The sequence below is a fragment of the Polypterus senegalus genome, chromosome 7 (genome assembly GCF_016835505.1).
Source record: "Polypterus senegalus isolate Bchr_013 chromosome 7, ASM1683550v1, whole genome shotgun sequence".
NCBI classification, from domain to species: Eukaryota; Metazoa; Chordata; class Cladistia; order Polypteriformes; family Polypteridae; genus Polypterus; species Polypterus senegalus.
This window is the reverse complement of record NC_053160.1, coordinates 164,352,969-164,377,228: the sequence shown is the minus strand read 5'-3', so window position 1 is coordinate 164,377,228 and position 24,260 is coordinate 164,352,969. Positions and strand designations below refer to the sequence as shown.

General features: G+C 41.7%; 1 protein-coding gene across 1 annotated transcript in view; it reads left to right on the top strand.

Annotated features, from left to right (window-relative positions):
* Positions 1-11,993: 11,993 nt before the first annotated feature.
* The window catches only part of LOC120532960 (chondroitin sulfate synthase 3-like), a 307,567-nt gene continuing 295,300 nt past the window's right edge, over positions 11,994-24,260 (top strand). The window contains exon 1 of the mRNA XM_039759482.1: positions 11,994-13,625. Within this exon, the coding sequence (XP_039615416.1) occupies positions 13,013-13,625 (613 nt within the window). The 5' untranslated portion in view covers positions 11,994-13,012. The remainder of the gene's footprint in view (positions 13,626-24,260) is intronic.

Below are 24,260 nucleotides of genomic sequence, written 5' to 3'. Positions count from 1 at the left end.
GGCACCACCTGCTCACAGACCTGGCACCCTGGGCTCTAATCCTGTGAGGTCGTCTGCGAGGTGCCTGCAGGATCTCCCACCTCTTCAAAGACAGGCAGGTTAGTTAAACTGAGCAATTCCAAACTGGCTGGAGTGGGAGACTCCCTAAAAGTGCACATATTGAAAGAGAAGCTCCATGAGCACCTTCAGGTGTCCATTTTACACTGGAGATTTGGCCGGGTGGGTGTATGCCTGTATGGACATTCCGTCTTGTACCCAAGTGCTTTCAGAAAAGGCCCTGCCCCCTGAAACTCTCATTTGGATTTTTGACAATTAGATAAGAGAGCTCAAACTGGAACAATCTTAATTTTACACTTAGAAGTGTTTATCTAAAATTTGAATCGTATTGAGGCACAAACAACAAAGAAAGCGAGTCAATGAATTTGATGGCAATGGCATTAGAGCCTGTATTTGAAGACAGATTCACGTTATCCCTGCCTATTTTTATTTTAGAGGTACCCGTTTCTTATTGTTAACTTCATTAAATTTCAATTCAAATAAACCTGCCTAAAATCTTCACCTACCTCGCTGTGCTGCGCTGTCGCCACAAGGGGGCGCACTTGTCACATGCGACACACAACATTCACCTCACGCCTTACTTCGCTCTATCAGGTTTTAAAATAAATGTGAAAGTATTGTTTGTTTAATCGCTTGCGACACGTCTGTAATGGAAACTATGTCGACTGTGCTGTGCGACGTAACAGATCTAACGGACGCTCACGGTGTGTTAGGAGCGCTGTAAGTCATTCTGTCTCGCACGCCGGCTGGGGTGACTTTCATTGGCACCGACTAACGGGCTCAATGAGCCGCGTGTCTCGTCCTCCAAACGTCGGCCCGCTGAGCCGAGGGGCAGTCGGCAGCAGTCTGTGGAGCAGATACTGGCCCACTAATATCCACGGGGAGCTTGTTCACACGCTGTCTCTCCTTCTTGTCAGAATAACTTAACCGAGTAAATATTGCAAACCCGCAGCTTAAGCCCACTTTAGCGTTTCATTGCCGCACATGGAAATTGTCGGATATCTTCGCACTCGTCCTCCCACTTCGCTCCATTCTCGCGATATTCCGGACGGCTTTTGGCCCAGTAATATCCAAGTGCAGAGCCAGAGCACCTACGTCACCGCAGGGCTACTATAACTGCAGGTCTAGGACGGAAGTTAAGGTTAGGGTTTGGTGTGGTTAGCGTGTAGGATAAATAAAAGTTAAGGTTGGTGTGGTTAGCATGGCAATCAATATTATTTGTGACGACCTATAAAGGTTTATTACCAAAGTGCTGGCCTAGACGTGCAGTGATGTGGTGACGTATTGGGCTGTGGCTCTGCAGGTCCATACATCTCGGTTTTGGGGAGAAGTGCGGGGTCTCAGCTACTTGATGCGCACAAGCTCCACATTAGCAGTATTCTCATGAAAATAAAATACAAACTAAACCAAATAAGTTCGTGCCGCGTAGATCCAAAATGGAATCATAAAAAGGTAATTTCTTATGGACAAATGTCAAGTTCTCCACACTATTTGCTGGATGCCGAGCCTGTCGAATCCGGGGGCTCCAATTTTCATTCAGTGATGTTGATTTGAGAGTTATTGGCTGTGATCTTGACTGTGCCCTGGAATGGCAGGTGTCCCATCCAGGGCTGCTATGTACTCTGCACCAAGTGTTCCCAGGATGGACTTGAGACTCCTGCTGAGTTTGTAATAAAAAATAAAAAAGCTGAGTTCATGAAATGCGTAGAGGGAGAGAGAGAGAAACCTGCGAAAGTTACATTGCAGCTCTGCAGGAAACATTATGTGTGTTCTTTGATATGGAAGCAAAGGTGTTGCTTCATCTGGGCAGCGACCACCCAAAAGAGTCTCCTACCCACCCAATGAAAATTAGTAAAAGTTTTAGGTCATATCAACACTGAGTTGTCCTGCTTATGCTGCATATCCAAGTAACCAAAAGGAAGAAGCATGTGTTATCGTTGGGTATTTCGTGTTTGAACCTACCACAGAATACACATTCACTGAACAAATATAGGGCTGCTATAGTAATATTGTGCAGAATCTCCATTTGTTCTCAAAACAGCCTCAGTCCTGCATGGCTGGGATTCCACAAGATGTTGGAAACATTCCTTTGAGACTCTGCTCCATGTTGACATGACCGTATCATGCAATTTGTCAGTGGCAAATCTCATGTTCTCCAACATCTCAAAGGTGTTCTGAACGGAATCAGATCTGGTGACTGGGGAGGCCACTGAAGAACACTGGACTGACTGTCATGTTCATGAAAGTGGTCTGAGATGACTTTTGTTTTGTGACCTGGTGTGGTATCATGTTGGAAGATGGGTAACTCGATCCTGGCGATTGATGTGAACATTAACTGAAGCTGCTGACCTGAATCTGCATGTTTTATGCATCACAGCGCTGCCACATGATTGGCCAATTAGATAACTAATACTCTCCTACTAATTATTTATCCACATTTTATAAGATCATATGGCTTTGTTTGTTTTCTTTGTTACATTTTTCTTCTGACCTTACTTGTTTTTCCTTTTCTTGTAACTTTCTATTTGACTTCTTGTAAAGCTCCTTGTAAGGCACTTGGAGCTCCAGTGGTTGTATGCCCATTGCGGCACTTCCTGTGTGATTTTGGGCTATACAAAAATAAACTGTATTGTATTGTATGGAAGTGTGCTTTACAGATAAATGTAGTTGTTGCTGTGTGGATAAGCAGGTGTTCCTATTTATTTACTCAGTCAGTGTATTTTATGACATTTCCAACTGATGGATCATCGACAGAATTAGGATTCACGCACATTCTCACCCCCCAAGGTCTAGTAAGGCCAATGAGTGAACTTCAGGCTCAGTGGGAAAACCTAAAGCATCTTCTCACAGGTGGCAGTGAGGTCTGGTGTTCAGGACACTTAGCCACAGGCAGGACAGTTCAGTTCAGTCCCCAGTAAAGACTCGACTGGTGGTAGAAATATGGAGACATAACTGCCTTATCATTGTTGCTGGAGTTATAAAGATCATAATAAATATAACTTGAAAGAAAGAACACCATCTCCAGCTCAAAGACCGAGCTCCTTGATTGATCACCAGCCATCCTTCAGTGATCACATTGCAGTTGTCCCGCATAGATGGAGACTCCCTTTGTATAACATCTACAAGTTCAGGTCGTATCTAATGGTGTATGCAGCAGAACATTAGGTCTTATTATGGCTGGACTGCTTTAAATCTCTATTGGCAGGAGCATCGGCAGGCGTCACCAAGCTGCTGCCAATGGTTCAAAATGCAGCGGCATGTCCTGTGTGCAGCCAATCAGTGTGGGCACATGTCACTCCATGGGCTTCCAGTAGCTGCACTCATTTTGATCTGTCAGCACCTCTTTATACAGAGACACCTGTGAGCTCCTGCACTCCTTCTTGCCCACTCAGTTCTGGTGATACCACCTCTATGTGGAATCAAATCTCCATCCAAAACTCTTTTCACGTGTAGTTCCCAGCTGGTGCAATGAGTGGCCCACCTCCATCCAAACTACTGCCTCCTTTAAGAAGTGTTTGAAGACCCTGTAGTCCTGTGAGTATCTTCTTATTTGTTAATGGTCTTGATGCAAGGCTCCTGCTAGCTTTCTCTTTGGTTTAGAGCTCCACACTTGGAGGGTCAACGTTGTAACCATCTCCTGTAGCACTTGCTTCAGAACAGCCCCCCACACTGATGCGTGCTCAATTACGTTGACCACTTTTGTAAGTCGATTTGGATAAAAGCAACTGCTATGTGAATAAATCCAAGCGTAATCTGTCATTGAAACCCCAGCCTCTCCCAGTGTATGCAGGCTGATAATCCTGAAATGTGAAAAGTGCAAAAGGCCTCAGAATTGACCAAAGAGTACGTGTCGGGTTTTGAAACGGGCTGCACACAGGCCACATTCACTTGAGAACTTGCACGTCACACCCAGTCCTACTGTATAGTTTGCTTAACCACATGCCATTTTCTGTGGGCACCTCTGTTTAGAGCTCACCACTGAATACAAAATATAATTTGTTGGGAGGTAATCTGTGGCATCACTTCCACATTTAGGAAATAGATTCCATCTCAGTGAAAGACATTCTAGCCAGGAATGTGGCCACGAGCCTGTAGACACATTTAACTCCTGCTATTCCATGAGCAGACACACCAACATGTTTAGAGAATTCGCTGAAATTCCAGCCTGCACCCGTCCTCTCTCTTCTCTTTCATAATGTGACAGCCCATTAACAGCACTCCATGTTACTTGAACTACTCGGCAGCCTGTTAGAGTGCCCAGGCACCTTCACCTAATGTGACATGAACTTATAATAAATGTTCAAGGGAACTTCTTAAAATTTTAATCAGTGCTAATTAGGTCTGGTGATGCTTTCATAAATGGGCTCCTCATGTAATAAATGGAAGAGTTCATGTTGACCAGGGGCACACTGCTGCTCATTCTCCTTCCTGTCGAAGTGCAGAAGGTATTTATTGTAGAGCAGCAAGGTAAACCTTCAGGACTCTCGGGCTGCTTACTTGACACCTTCCATATGTCTGGCCTTAAGTTGTCTTTCTGAGTGGCCTGAATTGATGGAAAAGTCTCTTCCAGTCCTGGGATTTTCATTGGTCTGATTTTGACTCTGGTGGTGCAGGTCATGGTTTGCTGTATCAGCAAGAAGCAGTAAGCCACATGAGGGTCCTGGACGGGGAAGGCTTATTTCAAACAGTGGAAATCTCATTCCAGCCTGATGAATAATAAACCTCTGCTGCTAAATTCTGAGAGATTTCTGATGAAATGAAGTTCAGTCCAAACCTGTCATTCTGTGCAGGCCTAGTTGAAACTGAACTCTTGCCACTTTAATTACAGAGGAGAGTATAAAGGACTCTGCCTCTTAATCTGGTACTGCAGAGAAAAATGGCACATCGATGCCATAAGAATGCAGCTAACAGCTGGTAGGAGGTGAGGGAAGGATCATGTAAGGGGAAAAAAACAACAATGACACTTTATTCATCTTTACGGAGAGAAAGCTCAATTCAGAGTGATGAACTATATAAAAATAAACTGAATTAAATTGAAACAAATTATACAGATATGTGGTGAAATTGTCAGAATTTTTTATCATGAGCGTGATATAAATCTTTTGCTGTACCACACTCTTCTAAGTCCAAACCAAGATAATCATCACCTGCAATGGGTATTACTGACATATGGACGGGTGCCACTCTTAGACTCGTTGCACATAGTGTAGTGCAATAAATGAAATATTTCAGATAAACTTTTATTTACAAGGTTCCGTTGTTTTTTTTCTTCATTTGTATGTAGTATTTCTCCTCATATTGTGTGTTTTGTTTCGACATATTTTCACTTCAGTGATATTATTTTCATAAAAAACAATATTTTTCCAGTTAAAAAAAAAACTAATGGGGGAGTTTACTAGCAGCATGCATTTCCTAGTGTATTTGTCACCACACACTTTCACCCCATGCATATTTCTCAGGCCCCCCTGCCGTGTTATTCACTGTGGTTTGTGTTCTTCTGCTCCCCTTTGGTCTTTCTATCCTTTTGGCATTTTTTGTTTGTTTGACCTTTGGTTTTGACTTGCTCTGTTTAAACCTTTTAGCTTTTTATTCTGGATTTTAATTTTTGTACTTAAGTCTATAGAAAGATATTATATATATATATATATATATATATATATATATATATATATATATATATATATATATATATATATATATATATATATATATATATATATATATATATATATATATATATATACTGCTCACAAAAATTAAAGGAACACTTTAAAGAAACACATTAGATACATCAGATCTCAATATGAAGTTGGATATCTATACAAATAACGACAGGGCAATGTCTTAGGAACAAAAGGATGCCAAGTCTTTTAATGGAAATAAAAGTTTTCTGCCTACAGAGGGCTCAATTGTGTAGACACCCTAAAATCAGAGTGAAATGAAGATGTGGCAGGCTAGTCCATTTTTCAAAAACTTAATTTCTGCTACTCAAAATGCTTTTCAGTATCTTGTGTGGCCCCACGAGCTTGTATGCATGCTTGACAACGTCAGGGCATGCTCCTAATGAGACGACAGATGGTGTCTTGTGGCATTTCCTCCCAGATCTGTATGAGGGCATCCCTGAGCTGTTGTACAGTCTGAGGAGCAACCTGGCGCCTAATGGACCGACACATAATGTCCCACAGATGTTCTATTGGGTTTAAGTCAGGGGATCGTGAAGGCCATTCAATTGTTTCAATTCCTTCATCCTCCAGGTACTGCCTGCATACTCTTGCCACATGAGGCCGGGCATTGTCGTGCATTAGGAGGAAACCAGGACCTACTGCACCAGCGTAGGGTCTGACAATGGGTCCAAGGATTTCATCCTGATACCTAATGGCAGTAAAGGTGTCTTTGTCTAGCTTGTAGAAGTCTGTGCGTCCCTCCATGGATATGCCTCCCCAGACCATCACTGACCCACCACCAAACTGGTCATGCCGAATGATGTTACAGACAGCATAACATTCTCCATGGCTTCTGCAGACCCTTCAACGTCTGTCACATGTGCTCAGGGTGAACCTGCTCTCATCTGTGAAAAGCACAGGGTGCCATTGGTGGACCTGCCAATTCTGGTATTCTATGGTAAATGCCGATCGAGCTCCACTGCGCTGGGTTGTGAGCACAGGGCCCACTAGAGGACGTTGGGCCCTCAGACCACCCTCAAGAAGTCTGTTTCTGATTGTTTGGTCAGAGACATTCACACCAGTGGCCTGCTGGAGGTCATTTTGTAGAGCTCTGGAAATGCTCATTCTGTTTGTCCTTGTCCAAAGGAGCAGATACCAGTCCTGCTGATGGGTTAAGGACCTTCTATGGTCCTGTCCAGCTCTCCTAGACTAACTGCCTGTCTCCTGGAATCTCCTCCATGCCCTTGAGACAGTGCTGGGAGACACTGCAAACCTTCTGGCAATGACACACATTGATGTGCCATCCTGGAGAAGTTGGATTTCCTGTGCAACCTCTGTAGGGTCCAGGTTTCGCCTCATGCTACCAGTAGTGACACTGACTGTAGCGAAATGCAAAACTAGTGAAGAAAACAGTCAGAAAAGATGAGGAGGGAAAAATGTCAGTGGCTTCCACCTGTTAAACCATTCCTGTTTTGGGGTCATCTCATTGTTGCCCCTCTAGTGCAGCTGTTGTTAATTTCATTAACAGCAAAGCAGCTGAAACTGATTAACAACCCCCTGTGCTACTTAACTGACCAGATTAATATCCCAGAAGTTTCACTGACTACAACATCAATCTATTTATATAAATATATAACAATTATTTTAGCGTGCGTTAACACATTTTTTGTTATTAATATTATTTTGAAAACCTCAGTCTCGCTAGTTGTGCATTCCTGCTGGCCGTCGAACGTGCAGCTGCAAACTGCAAACAGGCGCCGACAGCAGGCACAACAGGCAGCAACAGACGTTTTCTGTTGGTTTATGTGTGAAATGATTGCTTTGTGCGCTTTTCAGAAAACTGAGGTTTTTGGAAAAAATATTAGCCCTCAAAGAGTTGCTACTGAACATAGATAGACTGTTTATGCTGCTCCCTGATAAAAGAAAATGTTTCTGCTGGTATCTGTTCAGATAAAAGAGAAACAGATTTAGAAATGTTAACTTGCTGTTGCTCGGAAGGTGCCTGTTATAATGTTGTGATCATGGCTCTGGACTCTGAGGGTGACTTGTTTTTCTATAACAAACAAGATAAAATGTTAATGCCCTGGCAGTGGCAAATAGCTTTGGCTTTATATTTAATTTGATTACATTAATGTTTAAGTTGAGATTTACAAGAAATACTTTAACTGCTGCTATGTAAAGGGAATACTGCTGTTAAAAAGCACCTTATTTGTTTAAAGTGTTTGCAAACCAAATACATGCAATACACTACTTTTGAGTTCATTATTGAATTCTGCACATAACAATGTGATTGTTGTGATTGTCTGTGATTAATCGCTATTAAAATATAGATCTATCTATCTATCTGTCTATCTTTTATATAGTGCCTTTCTCTAGCTATCTATCTATCGATCAAGAAAGAGAGTTTTACTTTTTGATGTTTAGCATTTTCTAAATTATTGTTTGTTGGTAACTTTCATATTTTGTTTTTGTTTTTTTTTTGACTTTGTGGATTTTCATTGTTAAACTCTTCGTATCATTATCATTAATCAGTTAATTTAATCATAATGAAGTTTTACTGTCTGGCCAGGGTTTTTGAAGGTTCTCCTCTCCTCTTGCTATTCTGTAAGGCTAAATCATAACAATTACATGTAAACCGTCCTTCTCATGTAATTATTTCATAATTAGATGGTACCACGATGTGTTGTATTTTATAAGTGATTTGTGTTAAATTACAGACCATGCTCAATATATGATTAATTGTTTTTCCTTAAAGCAGGCAAACCAGAATTATGTATACATAAGCAGCACGGTTATGACTTTCTTTCACAATGTTTTTCTGGTATACAGTGGTAAAACTCTATGATATTTGCTCAGTGAAGGACGCTTGCCAAGTCTTTTCTGTTATGTCCTGCACAAGATAGGCCTGATTGAGAAATGGTGATGACTGACAGAGGAAATGCTAACCAAAGCCAAAGTCAAACCTGAGATCTTTCCAGTCGTCCACCTCTACCAAAATGCTAATCAAAGAATTGGTGTATGGAAACAAAAACAAATACTCAGGAACAGGGAACACTAAAACCCTTGAAGCACACACACGCGTACCAAATGTTGCTTTTTAGAAACATCCACAAATTAGATAATGATGTGTTTGATGTACTGCCACTGATGTTAATTATATAAAATCTGGAGACACTATGTTATAAAAATTGCAACTCAAAATGGTGACAAAAACTACACATTTTTAGTAATAACAGAAAATAGTAATAATAAAAATAAGCAAAAAATATGATGCAGCATTTTAGAAAACCCAAAACAGGACAACTCTGAACAAAAAGAAGTTGAAACAAGTGTAAAGGAATTTTAAAAAAATACACAGTATCCTAACACTTCAGTGTAATACCTTCTTGTGCATTGAGAGTAGGCCCGATAAGAATGGATTATAAGTGAAGGCCTTAACTTATGTTATTTTATTAGCAACTGAAATTATCGCGTAAAAAAAAATGTTAAGTCACCTCTGTTATGAAAGATCAGACAAAATCAAAACTCCACCAGTGCCTTGTTTATATATGGTACTAACTTTTAATATTTAAAGAATAAATTGCTTATTAGATGACACTGATTTGTACAATGTGACTTTTTGAGATTTACATGCACCTATTGTGGCCTCTGCTAAATGGTTTATCCAGTCTGTAGGCTAAATCACTTCCTGACACAACTTAACAGAGGCTCTGCCTCCTATGGTGTGTACTGGAAAAAGTGTCCGAGTAATACAGTTTGGCAACACAGCATCTGGACAGTGCCCTGGCTCAGAGCTTTCCCCAAAGTGTTTCCTACTATCGTTATTCATGACTCCTGTCTGCAACCTCGAGCTGTGCTATGCATGCTGTTCCAATGAATCACTCACCAGAAACTTTACTAAAGTAATTCTGCAAATGAAAATCATAGAGGTCTTGAACCTGCTTAACTCAGTTCAGGGTTAGGAGGGGCCAGGGCTTATACTAGCAGCACCTGGGTAAATGGAAGGAAGCAACTATGGAGAGAGTGCCAGGCCATTGCAAGAAACACACACACACACACACACAAATGTACAGTTTAAGATTGTCAACTAAAATGAACTGCTTTTCTTTAGGGATGTGTGAAGAAAAATTAAGGGCAATTGACACAAACACTGGGAGAACAAGCAGACTCAACACAGACAAATATCCACTCAAAGGATATGAATGGAGGCTGCTGACTCTGTGATATTAAGCCACCCAACAAAAAGACAGATACCAAAGACACTATATATTAGAATAAAAGATGTGAAAGTTAGGTAGATAGATATGTAAGGCACTATTTAATAGATAGCTAGAGTGATAAATATGTAATGCACTATATAATTGATGGATAGCTTCATTTCTATATCACTATAAGGTAATCATTTATTACCCAGCAGACATGCACACAGTGGATCTGTGTGGCCACATTGTCAGTTTGGGAAAACCCAATTAAATGCCACTCTGGCCCAGTGTGAGGGCTACTACAAGAAGCCCCTAACAAATTACCCCTAGTGGCCCAAAATGGGTTAATTGCTGGCAGTACAAGTTCAGTTCAGTAAACCCTTCGTTGGCCCAATCATGGTTTGGTAACACTGGGCCAGTGTAATCACTACCCCTACAGTCTCCATCTTGTTAATACTGTCACAGAGGCTGTAATTAGTATTTTTTGTGTTTTTTTTTATTGTGGAAGAATCCATAACAATTTGAACAATTTCAAAAAGTGTTGTTTTTATATTCGTTAAAATTTCAAATTTTTAATACATTATTGGTAATGTTTTCTTGTTCAGTGTTGTAACACCAGAAAAACAGATGGACTAGTATTAATAAATGCAAAGGTATTTTGTGTTATTTAAGAATAAATACTTTAAAGTCACATTATATTTTTAATGTTTATTAATTTTCTTAATTAATAAATTATAAATCTTCATAATTGCTCATGAATTCATTAATAAAAAACAACTAAATGTTAAAAATAGTTTCAAGGAAATGGCCAGTAATGGGGGGTCAGCATGATGGTAGTGTTGCTTCCTCACAACAAGAGGCCTGGGCTTCCTGTCCTGGGTGATCCCTGTGTGAACTCTGCATGTTCTCCCTGTGGTCTTGTGGGTTTCCTCCCTATGCGCTGGCTTTCTCCCACAATCCATACAGTGTGTGTGTGTATGTGTGTTCACCCTGACCCAGGGTTGTTGCTGCTTATATCTTTGTCTTGTTGACTTAGGCTTCTGCTTCTCTGCACTCAAGCAGGTGTTGGGAATGGTTGAATGAACCAGTAATGTATGGACTGTTTTTTATGTTCTTGAAAAAGACTGGGACTCCCTATCTGTCACTGTGCCAAATCCCATTTGGGCCGTTGTTGGCTACCCACATTGTACCCAATGTCAGTTTGTTTGCTAGACTTTGCTTAATTTGACACAAAAGTCACCCAAACAATCGTCTGATGGGCAGTACATGTTCACTATTGTACTACCACGCTCTCTTTATTAATAAAACGCCGATCGTGTTGGATAGAACTTGTGATTTGGCACCTTGCCTGCAAAATTCTCGGCTCATGTGCAAAGGAAACGTTCTGAAATGGATTAATTCGTCTAAAAACGCCTGCGCAGCAGAACATCATCGCTTTGCGCTTTACAAAGCAGTAAACGAGGAAAAAATCAATTAAACAATGAATTAGATTTAAATGGAAAAAAGGATACAAAGTATAGTAAAAAAAAAATTTCATTACAGTAAACAAGAGCGTAAAGAAATCGAGATTAACAGTCCCAGATGAATTTCGGGGAAGTCACTTCCCACAGCCCTGCGAGTGGTCGCGTTCTTGATCTTACCGGAAAGCTTCAAGACTTGGCTTTGGAGCGCGAGATCAGTTTTAGTTGGGAAAGGAGTGTGTGACTCTCTGTCCTCCTTAAAAAAAATAAGCGACAAAGCAAGAGAAACTTCAATGGCGGTTTAGTTACAAGTGGCTCTTCCTTGTGATGGTAGTCTCTATCACAACAGAATGAGACACGAAACCCGCAGCGGCATTTCAGGACTACGTCTCGCCACGCTCTGACCCAGAATTATGTTTTCAGCTTGGTTGCCACCTCTGTCTTGTTCGCGTGTTCTCTCCAACCTGCATAAACACATTTACGTATTCGTTACTCCAATGTGCGTGCGTGGGACTGAATTGCCTCCCGTCCACCAAATCCTTCCACTGCCATACTATACTTGAATAACAGCGGGCAAGAGTTTACTGCGCGTCACCTTCACAAACGTGTCACTATTACTGTTATCATGGTCTTATTCTTCGGTCTTAGTAAAATGTTTAGTATTGAACTGAACCCTCTCTACGTATACTGCTGATCTTTACACGTCACCGGCTAGCGAGGCTAAAGCCGAGCCAAGTTAAGCAAATCGTCCAGGTAGGTAACGCCAATATCAGCGCCTCACGCACATCCCCGCCCCTGACGGCTCTAGCAGCACACGCGTGACTCCTCCTCCGTCCCCAGCTGTCCGACCGCCCGCCCGCCTGTTTCAGTTCATAATGAATATGTATAGCGTGCAGAGCTGTACCGCTCCGAAACGGCAAAGAAATTAGAGACAGGGGGACGGAGCAGCGGAAAAGTTATTTATCCTGACGTCAATTAGTAAACAAAATGGCGAGCTGGCTGGGGGAGGCGGGGAGGAGCGCAAACTGAAAAAAAGAAGAGCGAGAAGTCACAAATGAACACTCTTAATTTGTGTAATCAGTAAGAGTTGTCGGCATGAAGTCCTTAATGCGAGTTGGGCCAGCGAAGCAAACTGGATAGTGGACGAGGAATGCAGCAAGAGAGACACAAGTAGACGCAACTTTTTTGTCTTCCTTTTTGATGCATTTAATTATTTTTCTTTCCAGTTCCAAATGAAATGAGTGACGGTTGTCCAGCTCTTTTCGGGGCTATCGCACAAAGCGATGCACCCCGCAGCTCATGCACTGCACATATACGCGCTTAACACAACGGATATTTAAAGAGGCAATGTGCTGCCTGTCAGGATCGTAGCGGATACTTTTTGGATTGTTTTTTTTTTCTCCTGTTGCTTTTTAATTTTTTTTTGTTAGAGAACAGCGGGACATGACCTATAACAAGGCGCTAGCCAGAAATGTCCCGATAGCAGGGAGCGCGTCTCGAGAATGCACTTTTACGAAGAAGCCACGTTGATCAGAGAAGACTGACTCCAGCCCGCCGTGACAGCAACACGGGGCCCCGTCGCCCTCCGCAATAGTCGTTTTTCTCCCCTGTTCCTTTCACTCCCAAAACCATGGCTGTCAGATCCAAGCGAGCCTGGATGAGCGTAGTGCTGGGCTTGATTGTCGGATTCACCGCGGCGTCCTGGCTCATCGTACCCCGGGTAGTGGAAATCAGTGGCAAAAAGAGAAAATCGTCCATCTGCTCATATTATGGCACCGGGGCGGGTATCGGCAGAATGGCCGAAAGGCTCGGAGGCAGCGCCAGCAGCAACGTGTGGCCCAAAGAGAGCGACAGTCCCCTGGTTAGCCAGGAGGATAAGGACGAGGAGAATGACACTCGCTACAGGACTAGCAACGGCAGCGGGGATTGGGGGGGTCCCGCTCCCCAGCCCAAGCACTTCCTCTACGTGGGGGTCATGACAGCAAAGAAATACTTGGACTCGAGGGCCGTGGCTGCCTTCGCGACGTGGACCCGCTCCATTCCCGGCAAGGTGGAGTTTTTTTCCAGCGAGGGATCGGAGGCAGCCCGCCTGCCCCTGCCCATTCCTGTGGTCTCGCTGGCTGGAGTGGATGATTCCTATCCGCCGCAGAAGAAGTCTTTCATGATGCTCAAGTACATGCACGACCACTACCTGGACAAGTACGAGTGGTTTATGAGGGCCGACGATGACGTCTACATACGAGGTGAATCAAAAAATGCCGTCAGTGATTTCCGTTATCTCGAGTCAGGAGCGCGCGTGCGTCTGATTTATTTATTTATAAAAAATCCGAAACAAAATATCAAAGTGCCGAGGTACGGGAGATGGTACTGATTACCTGCAAAACGGGTTTATTGTGCCGTTACATGTGTTTGTGGTACAGCGTAATTTATATATAGCGCCTTTTAAGACCACAGAGTGCTTTAAACAGAGCAAAACGTCAGAACAGCGGGCAAAACAAACCGAACAAACATTAGTGCATTTGATTTCTAGGTGCAGTTGTACAACTGAGAGATAAGTTATGAGTGAGCAGCGCAGAAGTCACTCGTATCAGTTACATAATCTTGGGCAAATAGACAAGGTCCACAGAAAGTAATCATTGCAGAGTTCGGCATTTTAAACCAATGTGTTTCCTTAATAAATACTTGCCCGGACAAACACAAGCAACGAAGCGCGCGACCCCATAATTTCCCAACATGAGTGAATGGGCTTGTGTGGGACAGGGTGCCTTGTGTCGGACTGACGTCCCGTCCCGTGCCGGGTAATCTGCGGTCGAGATAAGTGATTAATGGGAAGGCAGCGGTTTGTAACGGGAAGAAGACTCGGACTGCCACATTAAAATAAAATCAGCATTTTCAGGAACCTCATTAAAACGATATAGTTAGTGCTGTATAGCGCCTAACAGTGACACTGTTCAGAACAGTCCGAGGGCGGGTTTGCAGAGCTCTAAGGGACCCTTTGCATTCATCGAAAGTGTTTCTCCATGTGTCATCAATTCGTCGCTGTGCTACCTTCAATATGTAACTGTAAAACAGCATAACAGCTGATCAGATCTGTACATTGCCAATGACTTGATTATTAAAGAACACACCTTGTAAATTAGTAGTAATAATTTAATAAACGTATATATATATACTGTATATAGATATATATAGATATATGTATATAGATAGATATATATATATATATATATATAGATAGATAGATAACTTATGTATATGTTACCGTAAAACCGGAAAATTGGATAAACTTAGCATTACCCGTGTAAAGCTGCAATGACATATGAGTTTCTAACTTTACTCGGGTAATGCTAGGTATATATACATATACACTATATATACATACAAATATAACAATTTGTGCAAGTAAATCTGTGTATATATGTTTATATACTGTGTGCATTTAGGCATATATAAATATAAAGGGTCTTAAAGTTCTCAGGAAAATTCTTTACATTTCTTCAAGGGATCATTCCTACAAGGTACTGAAATTGATAGACTCACACATCTGATACTTTAACAGTAGCCATGAGTGCAGAGGGTCTTGTTGGCACTTTTAAAACCTTGGTGTACAGTACTGTGAAAATACATAAGCCCCAAAAAGTGTAACTGCAAAATAGTGTCACCAGGAGACACTTTACAGCAAGAGCACTGTTGGTCACAGTGACTGCCAAATTCAATCAGAAAGTGATTTTAGTATGCATACCTGAAGTAATGTGCAGTGGCGACAGCCTTAGACAGAGCAGATCTCAAAAAGGTATATTTGACTAAATAGCATTGTCTAATCACAATATGCTGCTGTTAATTATTAGCATCAAAGAGTGATAATGAAATTGAGAACTTGACTTTATATTCTGTTTATTCTATCCGTCAACAGAATATATATATATATATATATATATATATATATATATAAGTCAGACCCCATTTTTATGTGTAATTAATTGCAGAATTCCAAAGGGCTCACAAACATTTTTTGCAGCAATATGCACATACTTTCATACATAGTGGATTCAAAAGATATTCAAACCTTTCACCTTCTGCACATTTTATTGTATTGTAGATTTCATTTTAAATGGATATGTTTGCCATTTTTGCCAATCAGTCTGCACTTGGTAATGACAAAGTGAAAATGTTTTCAAAATGGTTAATACATTTATTAAAAATCAAAAAGTGATTTTTTAATTCATATAATAATTCAGTACTTTATAGAAGACCATTTGACAGCAGTTACAAGTCTTCTTGGATCGGGCTGTCCCAGCTTTGCATACCTGAATTTGGGGAGTTTATTGCATTCTCCCTTGCAGATCCCCTCAGGCTTTGTTAGATTGAATGAGAATCGTCTGTAAACTGCCATCTTTATGTCTCTTTTGGGGTTTAAGTCTGGGCTTTGGCCAATCCAGTGTTGTCTTGACTGTATGCTTCAGGTTATTGTCATGCTGAAAACTGAACTGTTGTCCCCAGCCTGAGGTCACATGCACTCTGGAGCAGGTTATCGTCAAGGACCTGTTTATATTTGGCAGCATTTGTCTTTCCCTCAATTCTGACCCGTCTCCCTGCCCTGCCACTAAGAAGCACCTCCATAGCTTGGTGGTATTAGGCAGGCGATGAGCAGTGTTAGGTTTTTGACCAGATATATTGCTTGGTGTTCTACCCTAGGAGTTCAGTTTTTGTGTCATCAGACCAGATAATCTTTTTCTTAAAGCTCTCAGAGTCCTTTAAATGCCGTTTAACAAACTCCAGTTGGGCTGTCATGTGCCTTTTACTTAGTAGTGGGTTCTGTCTAGGCACTTTACCATAAACACCTGATCAATGGGATTTTGCTGAGATGGTCTTCCTTTCGACAGGTTCTCCCATCTCAGCAGAGGACATCTGAAGCTCTGTGTCCACTGGGTTCTTTGTCAGCTCCTCAAGTGAGAATTGTTGGACTTTATATACACAGGTACACATGTGACTCTCTGAATGCTGTCCAGTCAGTTTAGTTTGCCACAGGTGGGACCCCAATCAAGATCTGGACACATCTCAAGGAGAATTCAAGCAAAGAGGGGGCATCTGATCACAGTTTGGTGCCACAGCAAATGGTCTGAACACATAATATGAGCGAGAGATTTCAGTTTTTGATTTGAATAAATTTGCAACCCTTTCTGGGAACAGGTTTTCACTTTGTCATTATGGGTTGTTGAGTGTAGACTAATTGGCAAAAATGGCAAATGTATCCATTTAGAATTACTTCTACAGCACAATAAAGTGTGCAGAAAGTGAAGGGATCTGCATACATTTTGAATCCTCTTTTTATACGTACATTGCATGTGTGTGTGTGTATACAGTATTAAAATATATGTGGGTGTATACAGTATTAATATATGTATGCGGGTGTATGCAGTATTAATTTATGTGTGTCTGTGTGTGTATATCCATCCACCCCTCTTCTTAACCCACTCCAGAGTGTGGCAGCAGTGCCACCACCATGCCACCCGTGTGTGTGTGTGTTTGTGTGTAACATTTTCAGTCAGTATCACAGACTAATGATGACTGTAATAATTGCGTATGGTCTCTGCTACTGAGTCCCAAAACTCATATCCAGAATTAATCAGCATGGAAGATATTACATTAGCCAGATTCAGCTTAAAGCACCATTGAGTAAACGTGTAATTATGAACAATCCCGGTATGCTGTAGTAGATTCAAGCTAAGCAAAAGGGGGTCATAAATGAGCATCTTATCTATGAATCTCATTTTCATTCTTTTTCTAATTAAAAAAAAAAAAAAAGTAGTTTGAAATTGTCTGTAGTAAATGTCACGTGTGATGTTATTGTGTATTTTGGTCTTCTAGACAGTGTAATACCAGTGCTGCCTTAACATGATGCCTGCAGTGGCTCCTGGATTGTCTCTCCGACAAGGTGCCTCCTCTGTGGAGTTTGCAGGTTTCCATTGCTGCTGTTTGGTTTCCCCGGGATGTCCTAATTGGTCTAACGGTCCAGTGGTTCAGTTAATTTGTGACAGTGTGGTGGGTGTGTGAGCGTGTGCGGTGACACAGGAGCATCCCACCTTAGGTTGGTTTCTGCCTTGCATTAGGTGCTGCCAGGTTTGGCTCCATCTTCCGATAACACTGCACTCAAAGTGCTTGTGAAGGTTGAAGGATTGTAGAACCTGAAATGCTCTGCTACTGCTGGGTTCTTTTTTTTTTTTCTAAAATTCATTCTTTTCGTCACAGGACCTTCTTTTTAAATCCGTGAGCATGAGTCCTTTTTCAGAGCTTTTCCCAGCAAGCATCATCAAAAGGCGCTTTAGAAATTCTTTACCATTAAGTCCAAATATGGAAGCGTGAAGCTGAGTGAAGATGCGGTGGATGTTGGCTGGAGTGGCAGCTGCCAAAGGCTTGGATCTCGGTGGGTCCTAAGGAGGCACATCTCAAATGTAAGCAGTGGCCTTTTGAGTGAGCTGAATGTCTGGGCTGATGGAGCTTTGTGGACGGACACCACTGCCATACAGAAGGCGCTATAAGCTGTGTAGACCTTTTCGTTGTGAGTTGTGCCATAGTGCTTTAAGACTGTAAAAAGGCTGGCATTGTCAAGTCTATGGTTTTGCAAGTTTGTAAGGGGTAAGCAGTCCCGACAGGAGTTCAGTGTTTCAGAAGGATATGTCATGTTTCATATAATCGGTGAAAGTCATTTACCATGGTGTTAAATCCAGCCGTTGCTGGAGTGGCCACACACAGGCAGTGAAATTCAGGACTCTGCAGCTGACATTCAGACGCAGTTGCTCTGACTCAGTAATGAAAAACCCTTTTTAGTGCCTTATATTTTTTTGGCATAACACCTGTGCTGGACTCGTGTCTCCTCCCGTACAACAGCGTATTCACCTGCTTATTTGAAAGACCCTTTGATTTGCTGTCGTACATTTTGCCAATGTGTGTTCTATCACAGAATACCCAGCCCGTGCCAACGCCAGCTCCACTTGGCACCCACCTTGTGGTCCACTCCTTACACGCCTCTAGAGCATGTCTACTATTGAGTGTTGCTCTGAGACCGGATAGGAGTTCCTTTAATTTACTCAGCCCTAGTGGGATACTCTATTGAAGCTTTGCTTTTGCAGACCATTTACGACTCATCCTGCATGCCAGTGGTTTAGCCTGCTAAGCAAAAGGATCATTTGTGAAAGTGTAATTTAATTTGCTGCTTTTTACACAGCAGATTAATCAGCTAATGCTGCTATCAGTTGCAGATACAAGCTTTAGACATTCTCTGGGGTTGTAGAGTGGCATGAATGGACGTCCTGAAAGCACAGCGTGACTGTCCCACACCAGGAGTCTTAACCAGCGCCCGCTACTGATATTACCCCAGGAAGCATTTTTAGAATGTATGCCAAGATTTGAAACCCATCTAAAAGATGCTGCAGAATAACCAGGATGAGGTTGTGGTAGGGTGTCCTATGGTGGTCTGGCTCCCTGCCCGGGATTTGTTCCAGCCTTGTGCCCTGTTTTGGCTGGGATTTTGTCCAGCAGACCCCCGTGACCCTGTGTTAGGATATAGCGGGTTGGACAATGACTGAAGTTGTGGTAGGATGAGCTTTAGTGGAGGGTGCCTATCTTTTACAATGAAAGCTGTCTATCCATTTTCTGAACCTTGTTTTTAATTCGCATGGTCATGAGATGTTTACTGTAACTGCACGGGGCGCATTGCAGGAACCACCTTTAATTGGCGCTCCAGTACATTGCAGGGTGCACATGCCCATGGGTAGTGATTTAGTACTACAATTTACCAAAGCACACCACCTTCATAAGCCTGCTCAGTCCTTTCCAGGTTCAGCAGGGTCAACTGTAGCCCCTCCTTATGGTGTTGGGTGCACAGAAATGTAAAACTCTCACCAGTCCATCACAGGGCCCACTCGCACATGTGTGCAAATTTGGAGTGACCGGTTGGCTCAATCTATACAAATACATACAAGTGCATTTAGAAGGTGATCAGAGTCTTCGTGGGTTTGACACAACAAGCATTGCAAGGACAAGCAAGGATTTGGAGATTTCCTTCCATTTTTTGGCAGATCCTGTAAGGCTCTGTCTGGTTGGATGGAGACCATCAGTGGGCAGTTGTTTTTAGGTCTCTCCAGAAATGTTTGATTGGGTTCAAGTCCGGACTCTGGCTGGGCCACATAAGAACATTCCCAGAATTGACCCTGAGCCATTCCTGTGTTGTCTTTGCTTTGTGCTTAGAGTCATTTTCTTGTTGTCTGCCCAGTCTGAGGTCCTGAGCATCCGGAGCAGGTTTTCGTTATAGGTATGTCTCAGCTTGGCTCCATTCAGCTTTCCTTCCACTATGACTGGTCTCCAAGTCTCTTTCCCCACAGCCATGAGTCTGTCACCACTATGCTTCACAGCTGCAATGGTATTGTGTAGGTGATGAGTGGTGCCTGGTTTCATCAAACTGAAGAATCTTGTTTCTCACACTCTGATAGTCCTTTAGGTGTCTTTTTGTAAACTCCAAGTAGGCTTTCATGTTCCATTTTCTGATATTTTGTTAATCACTGAGGATGGTCTTTTCTTCACTTGACCTTTGATGGTCAGAGTGCAGGGTCAGCCACTGTACTGCACCCCTGGAGCAATTTTCAAGCTAAGGTCCCAGCTTAAGGGCCCAACAAAGTAGGATCCCTTCTGGTAGTAATGGAATTTGAATTGGCAATCATCCAGATACCAGCGCAGATTCTAAGCCACAGAGCTACCAGTCCGCCTTTTACTGGGGAGAGGCTTCCACCTGGCCATTCTGTCATAAATCCCAGATTGGTGAAGTGCTGCAGTGTTGGTTTTCCTTTTAGGAAGGCTCTCCCATCTCCACACAGGTCCTCTGGTGCTCGGTCAGGGTGAGCATCATGTTGTTGGTCACCTCCTCTCCTGTTTGCACACTTTGGCTGAATGGGTGGCTTTAGGAAGAGTCATGGTTGCTCCAAATGTCTTCCTTTTGACAATTATGGAAGCCATTGTGCTCTTAAGGACCTTCAGGGCTGGCTTCCCCACCCAGATCTTTGCCTCAACACAGTCCTGTCTCTAAGCTTTGCAGGCAATTCTTAATGGCTTAGTTTTTGCTCTGATCCACGTTGTCATCAGTGGGACCTTCTATGGAGAGGTGTGTGCCTTTCCTAATCATGCCCAGTCAATTGAATTGACCACAGTTGGACTCCAAACATAAACATGGCGTGCACCTGAGCTAAATTTCATGTTTTCTGGCAAAGAGTCGAATAATTGTCTCAATGGGATAGTTCAGTTTTTTTTTATTTTGAATAAATTAACAAAAAATCTGAAATCTTGTTTTCACTTTGTTGTTCAGGAGTGTTCAGTGTTCTATGGTAAGAAAAAAATGAATTTAAACAATTTTACCACAAGGCAAAACAAAATGAAAAAGAGAAGGGGTCCCCTATTTAAGGGGAAGTGCATTTAAGACTTAAGCTAGAGAGCCCTTCTTTACTCAGAGAGTTGTGGGAATCTGAAACAAACTATCGAGCCATGGACTTGAAGCAGAAACCTGGACAACTTTTAAGAAAAATCTGGTGGAGATATTGGAACAGCTTAGCTATTAGCTAAATAAACAGGCTTAATGGAGTGAATGGTCTCCTCTCATTTGTCGAATTTCTTATGTGTACTCATGCCACAACATTCTCAAACCCACTTCAGGGTCTGGAGTGGGCAGTGTTAGGTGCAGGGCTATATAAACCCCTGGAGCGATCCATTTTAGGGACCACATACACATACAGCTTCATTCTTACAAGGCCAATTCAAACTCATTAATCTAATACGCATGCAGGAAAAAAAAATTAAAAAAGAAATAAAACATGCATACTTGGAACGAAGGGCAAACTCCACACACATGCTGACCAGGCCAGGAATGGAACACAAGTTCCATTGCTGTCTCCGCCACTCAGCCTCCGGGAAGCTGTCACATAAAGAAAGAAAGAAATCCTATTGACAGCACTTGTGCTGCTCATGAGACTTTCACTTTCACTAAAAGCGTATTCATGTAATCACATGATCTGCTTGTAAAGATTCCTGTTCAATCACTTGTGGATGTTTTATCCACCAGATGCTCCAGGCTATGTTGCCTAACATCATTAATCATCTCCTGATTCACGACTGTGTACATGTGGATGTGACTGTTGCCCTGTTGCGTTCCATTTCTGGTCTTGCATGAAGATGAAAGTAAATTTAAAAAAAATTACAGGCTGACACCTCAGCCCCAGCCTAGAAGCCAAGGGGTCTACTGGCCCCAAGTTTTTACTTTTGGTTTCCATTTCTCAAGTGCTCTGCTGTGACATTTACTGATTTGTTTTCAGTGATTACATAGAGAGCAGACTATACAGCCATCTACCAAGTAACAGTGTGAAATAAATTCGACAGAAAATAAATGACATTTTACTGTGTCCTTTTTCATTTTTTTGGTTGCAAGGAAAACTTTACACTAATGTATGTAAGCAGCTTACATGGCATTGGGTTGTCCACAGCTTCCACAGCTATAAGCAGGTTAACAGAAATAAATGAAAGCATGAGCTGGCAGAGACAGTTATTACATTCATAAATAAAATACATTAATTAATGCATAAATACAGTAAACATTTAAAGAACAGGAGCACTGCAATTTTCGGTGATTCATTCGGGGTCTCTAAACGAACTGACAGTTTAATGCTTCACCATCCAGCTTATTAGCCACCCTTCCAGCTTTGTTGCATTTAAGGAACTGATGATACAAAAGCAATTTTGTCATGCGGCCAAGCATCAAACATCCTGGATACTCATTGCTTTATTATTATTATAAATATTATCACATTTTGTTGTATACGTTAACTGAATTAAAAAAAAAATGTTTTCAAGGTTTGTGCCTTAAAGGCACACTTAACAAACACCATGTGATGCAGCAGCTTTATTGCGACCGGAGGGGGCTGCTTTGCTTCCGAAATCAGATGCTGCCCCCGTAACGTTTTCAGTTCAAGAAAGGCTGACAAGAGTGAGCAATTTATCCCAGCGTAACTCGTGACGAAGATGCTTTCGTGGGATCGCTACAGAGCTTTTCGTGTTTAGCGCCCCGAATTTCATGCGTTCATGCCTTACTGTAGCTAATAGACTGGAAAATTCGTCCGTGTTAGGTTTTGAATAGCAAGTGGGCTAGAGTGACGCGCTGAGCGACCAATCATAGTAAGATGTGGAATGACAGTGCATGGGAGAGGGGCGGAGTTAAGGTTTCAGAAGTCGTGTGCATCGGTTTGGCTTACTGAGTTTGAATGATCGCCCCATTAGAAACAAAACAGGAAAATGACAAGCTGGCAATATGTCAGTGTTCGGCAATGCAAGACATTAGGTAGAACTGTCATTTTTGATTGTAAAAAAAGTAGTTAAATTTTCCTTAGCGCTATATACAACGCCTGCGACTGTTAAGAACAATAGCGCACTTTAATGTGGTCACACACAAGGACAGTGCTTTGATTTACATTGCGGAGAAGGAGTTTAAGTCAGTTGCCGTCTTTCACTTTCGGAACAATCTGAAGGTAGAAAATATCGATATATGTGCTGTTTTTGGTCAGTGCCGCAAAGTTAATTCGACTGTTATTTTCATCTCAACATCGTTGATATATAAATTATAAAACATTATTAATTTCTAAAACAAAAATAGTCTATTCAAGGAAAAATTCACGAGTCATATTGGCATCTTTTATGTTTACTCAGAAGTTGTTTAACGAGTGCTGAAAGCGATTTCTAAGCTTTGCAACGAATTAGGGTATCAGAAATTGTGCCCAGGGCCCAACATTTGAGAGTGTTTAGGACAAAGTTTACTAGCATTTTTCGTTTTTGGTTTTGTTTGTTTCATGAAATAGACAGATATACTGTAAATGCTCATCGCGAAATAAGGTAAGTTTGAAATAGTAAATTACTAAGTAGTTGAGCAAGCTTAGAATATTTCACTGTTCAAAGGTAGATGATTAAAAAAATTTGCTAATGATTTTTAAATTGAACTTTTGAAATTAAAGGAAGTGAACGTCAAGGTCACTTTATCTTGGTATCACACAAAATGTTGAACGAAGAAACGTGTGAAATGCGCAAATGTGAACATTCAACCATCATTTAATTTTCTCAAGCCATTCATTCTGTGTATAAGACTGAAATTAATCCTATGTGGAAGGCAAGTAAATGTAACTATCTGCCCATCCATTAGCTGGACTTAGAATCCTGTGGTGCTGGAGCATATCTAATGATACTGGCACACTTTGACACAAGACAAGAACCATCCACCCATTGATCCATTTGCTGAATGGAAATAATCTGATTTTAGGGTAATAGGCTGCTGCAGCCAACCCTGGCAGCAGTGTTGTGCATGAACTTGTTCAAAAGAGTGCGTTCATTGAACAAGCTAATTTTTCTAAGAACGGTGAACTTAACATAACGTATTTGCAATTGTAGAACTTGAACATGAGCTAGTTCAGTTTTATGTGACATGCTGGATCTGGTTTAGGTCCAGATAAAATGCTTTGTCTTACCCTGTAATGTAGAGGTGGAGCCGAATCCGAATATGATATTCAGATAAGCACAAATATGTATTTTCACAAATATTTATTTTGTACGAATATTTTGCAATTTATTTGTATTTGGAAAAAAATAACGTAAAATAGTCGCTGTCTGTGTCAGCCTGCTTGTGCTTAAGCTGCACCCCCTCTGACATGAGCACGTGGTGAAGCTCTGCTTTTGCTTTTAGGAAAACGTTGTACTTCGTGAGGCCACTTTATGTTTTTCCCCATTGGACATGCAATATGTGACGAGAATTTTGACCAGCAGCAAAATAGGTTAGTTCACCTACATGCTGGTTCCAC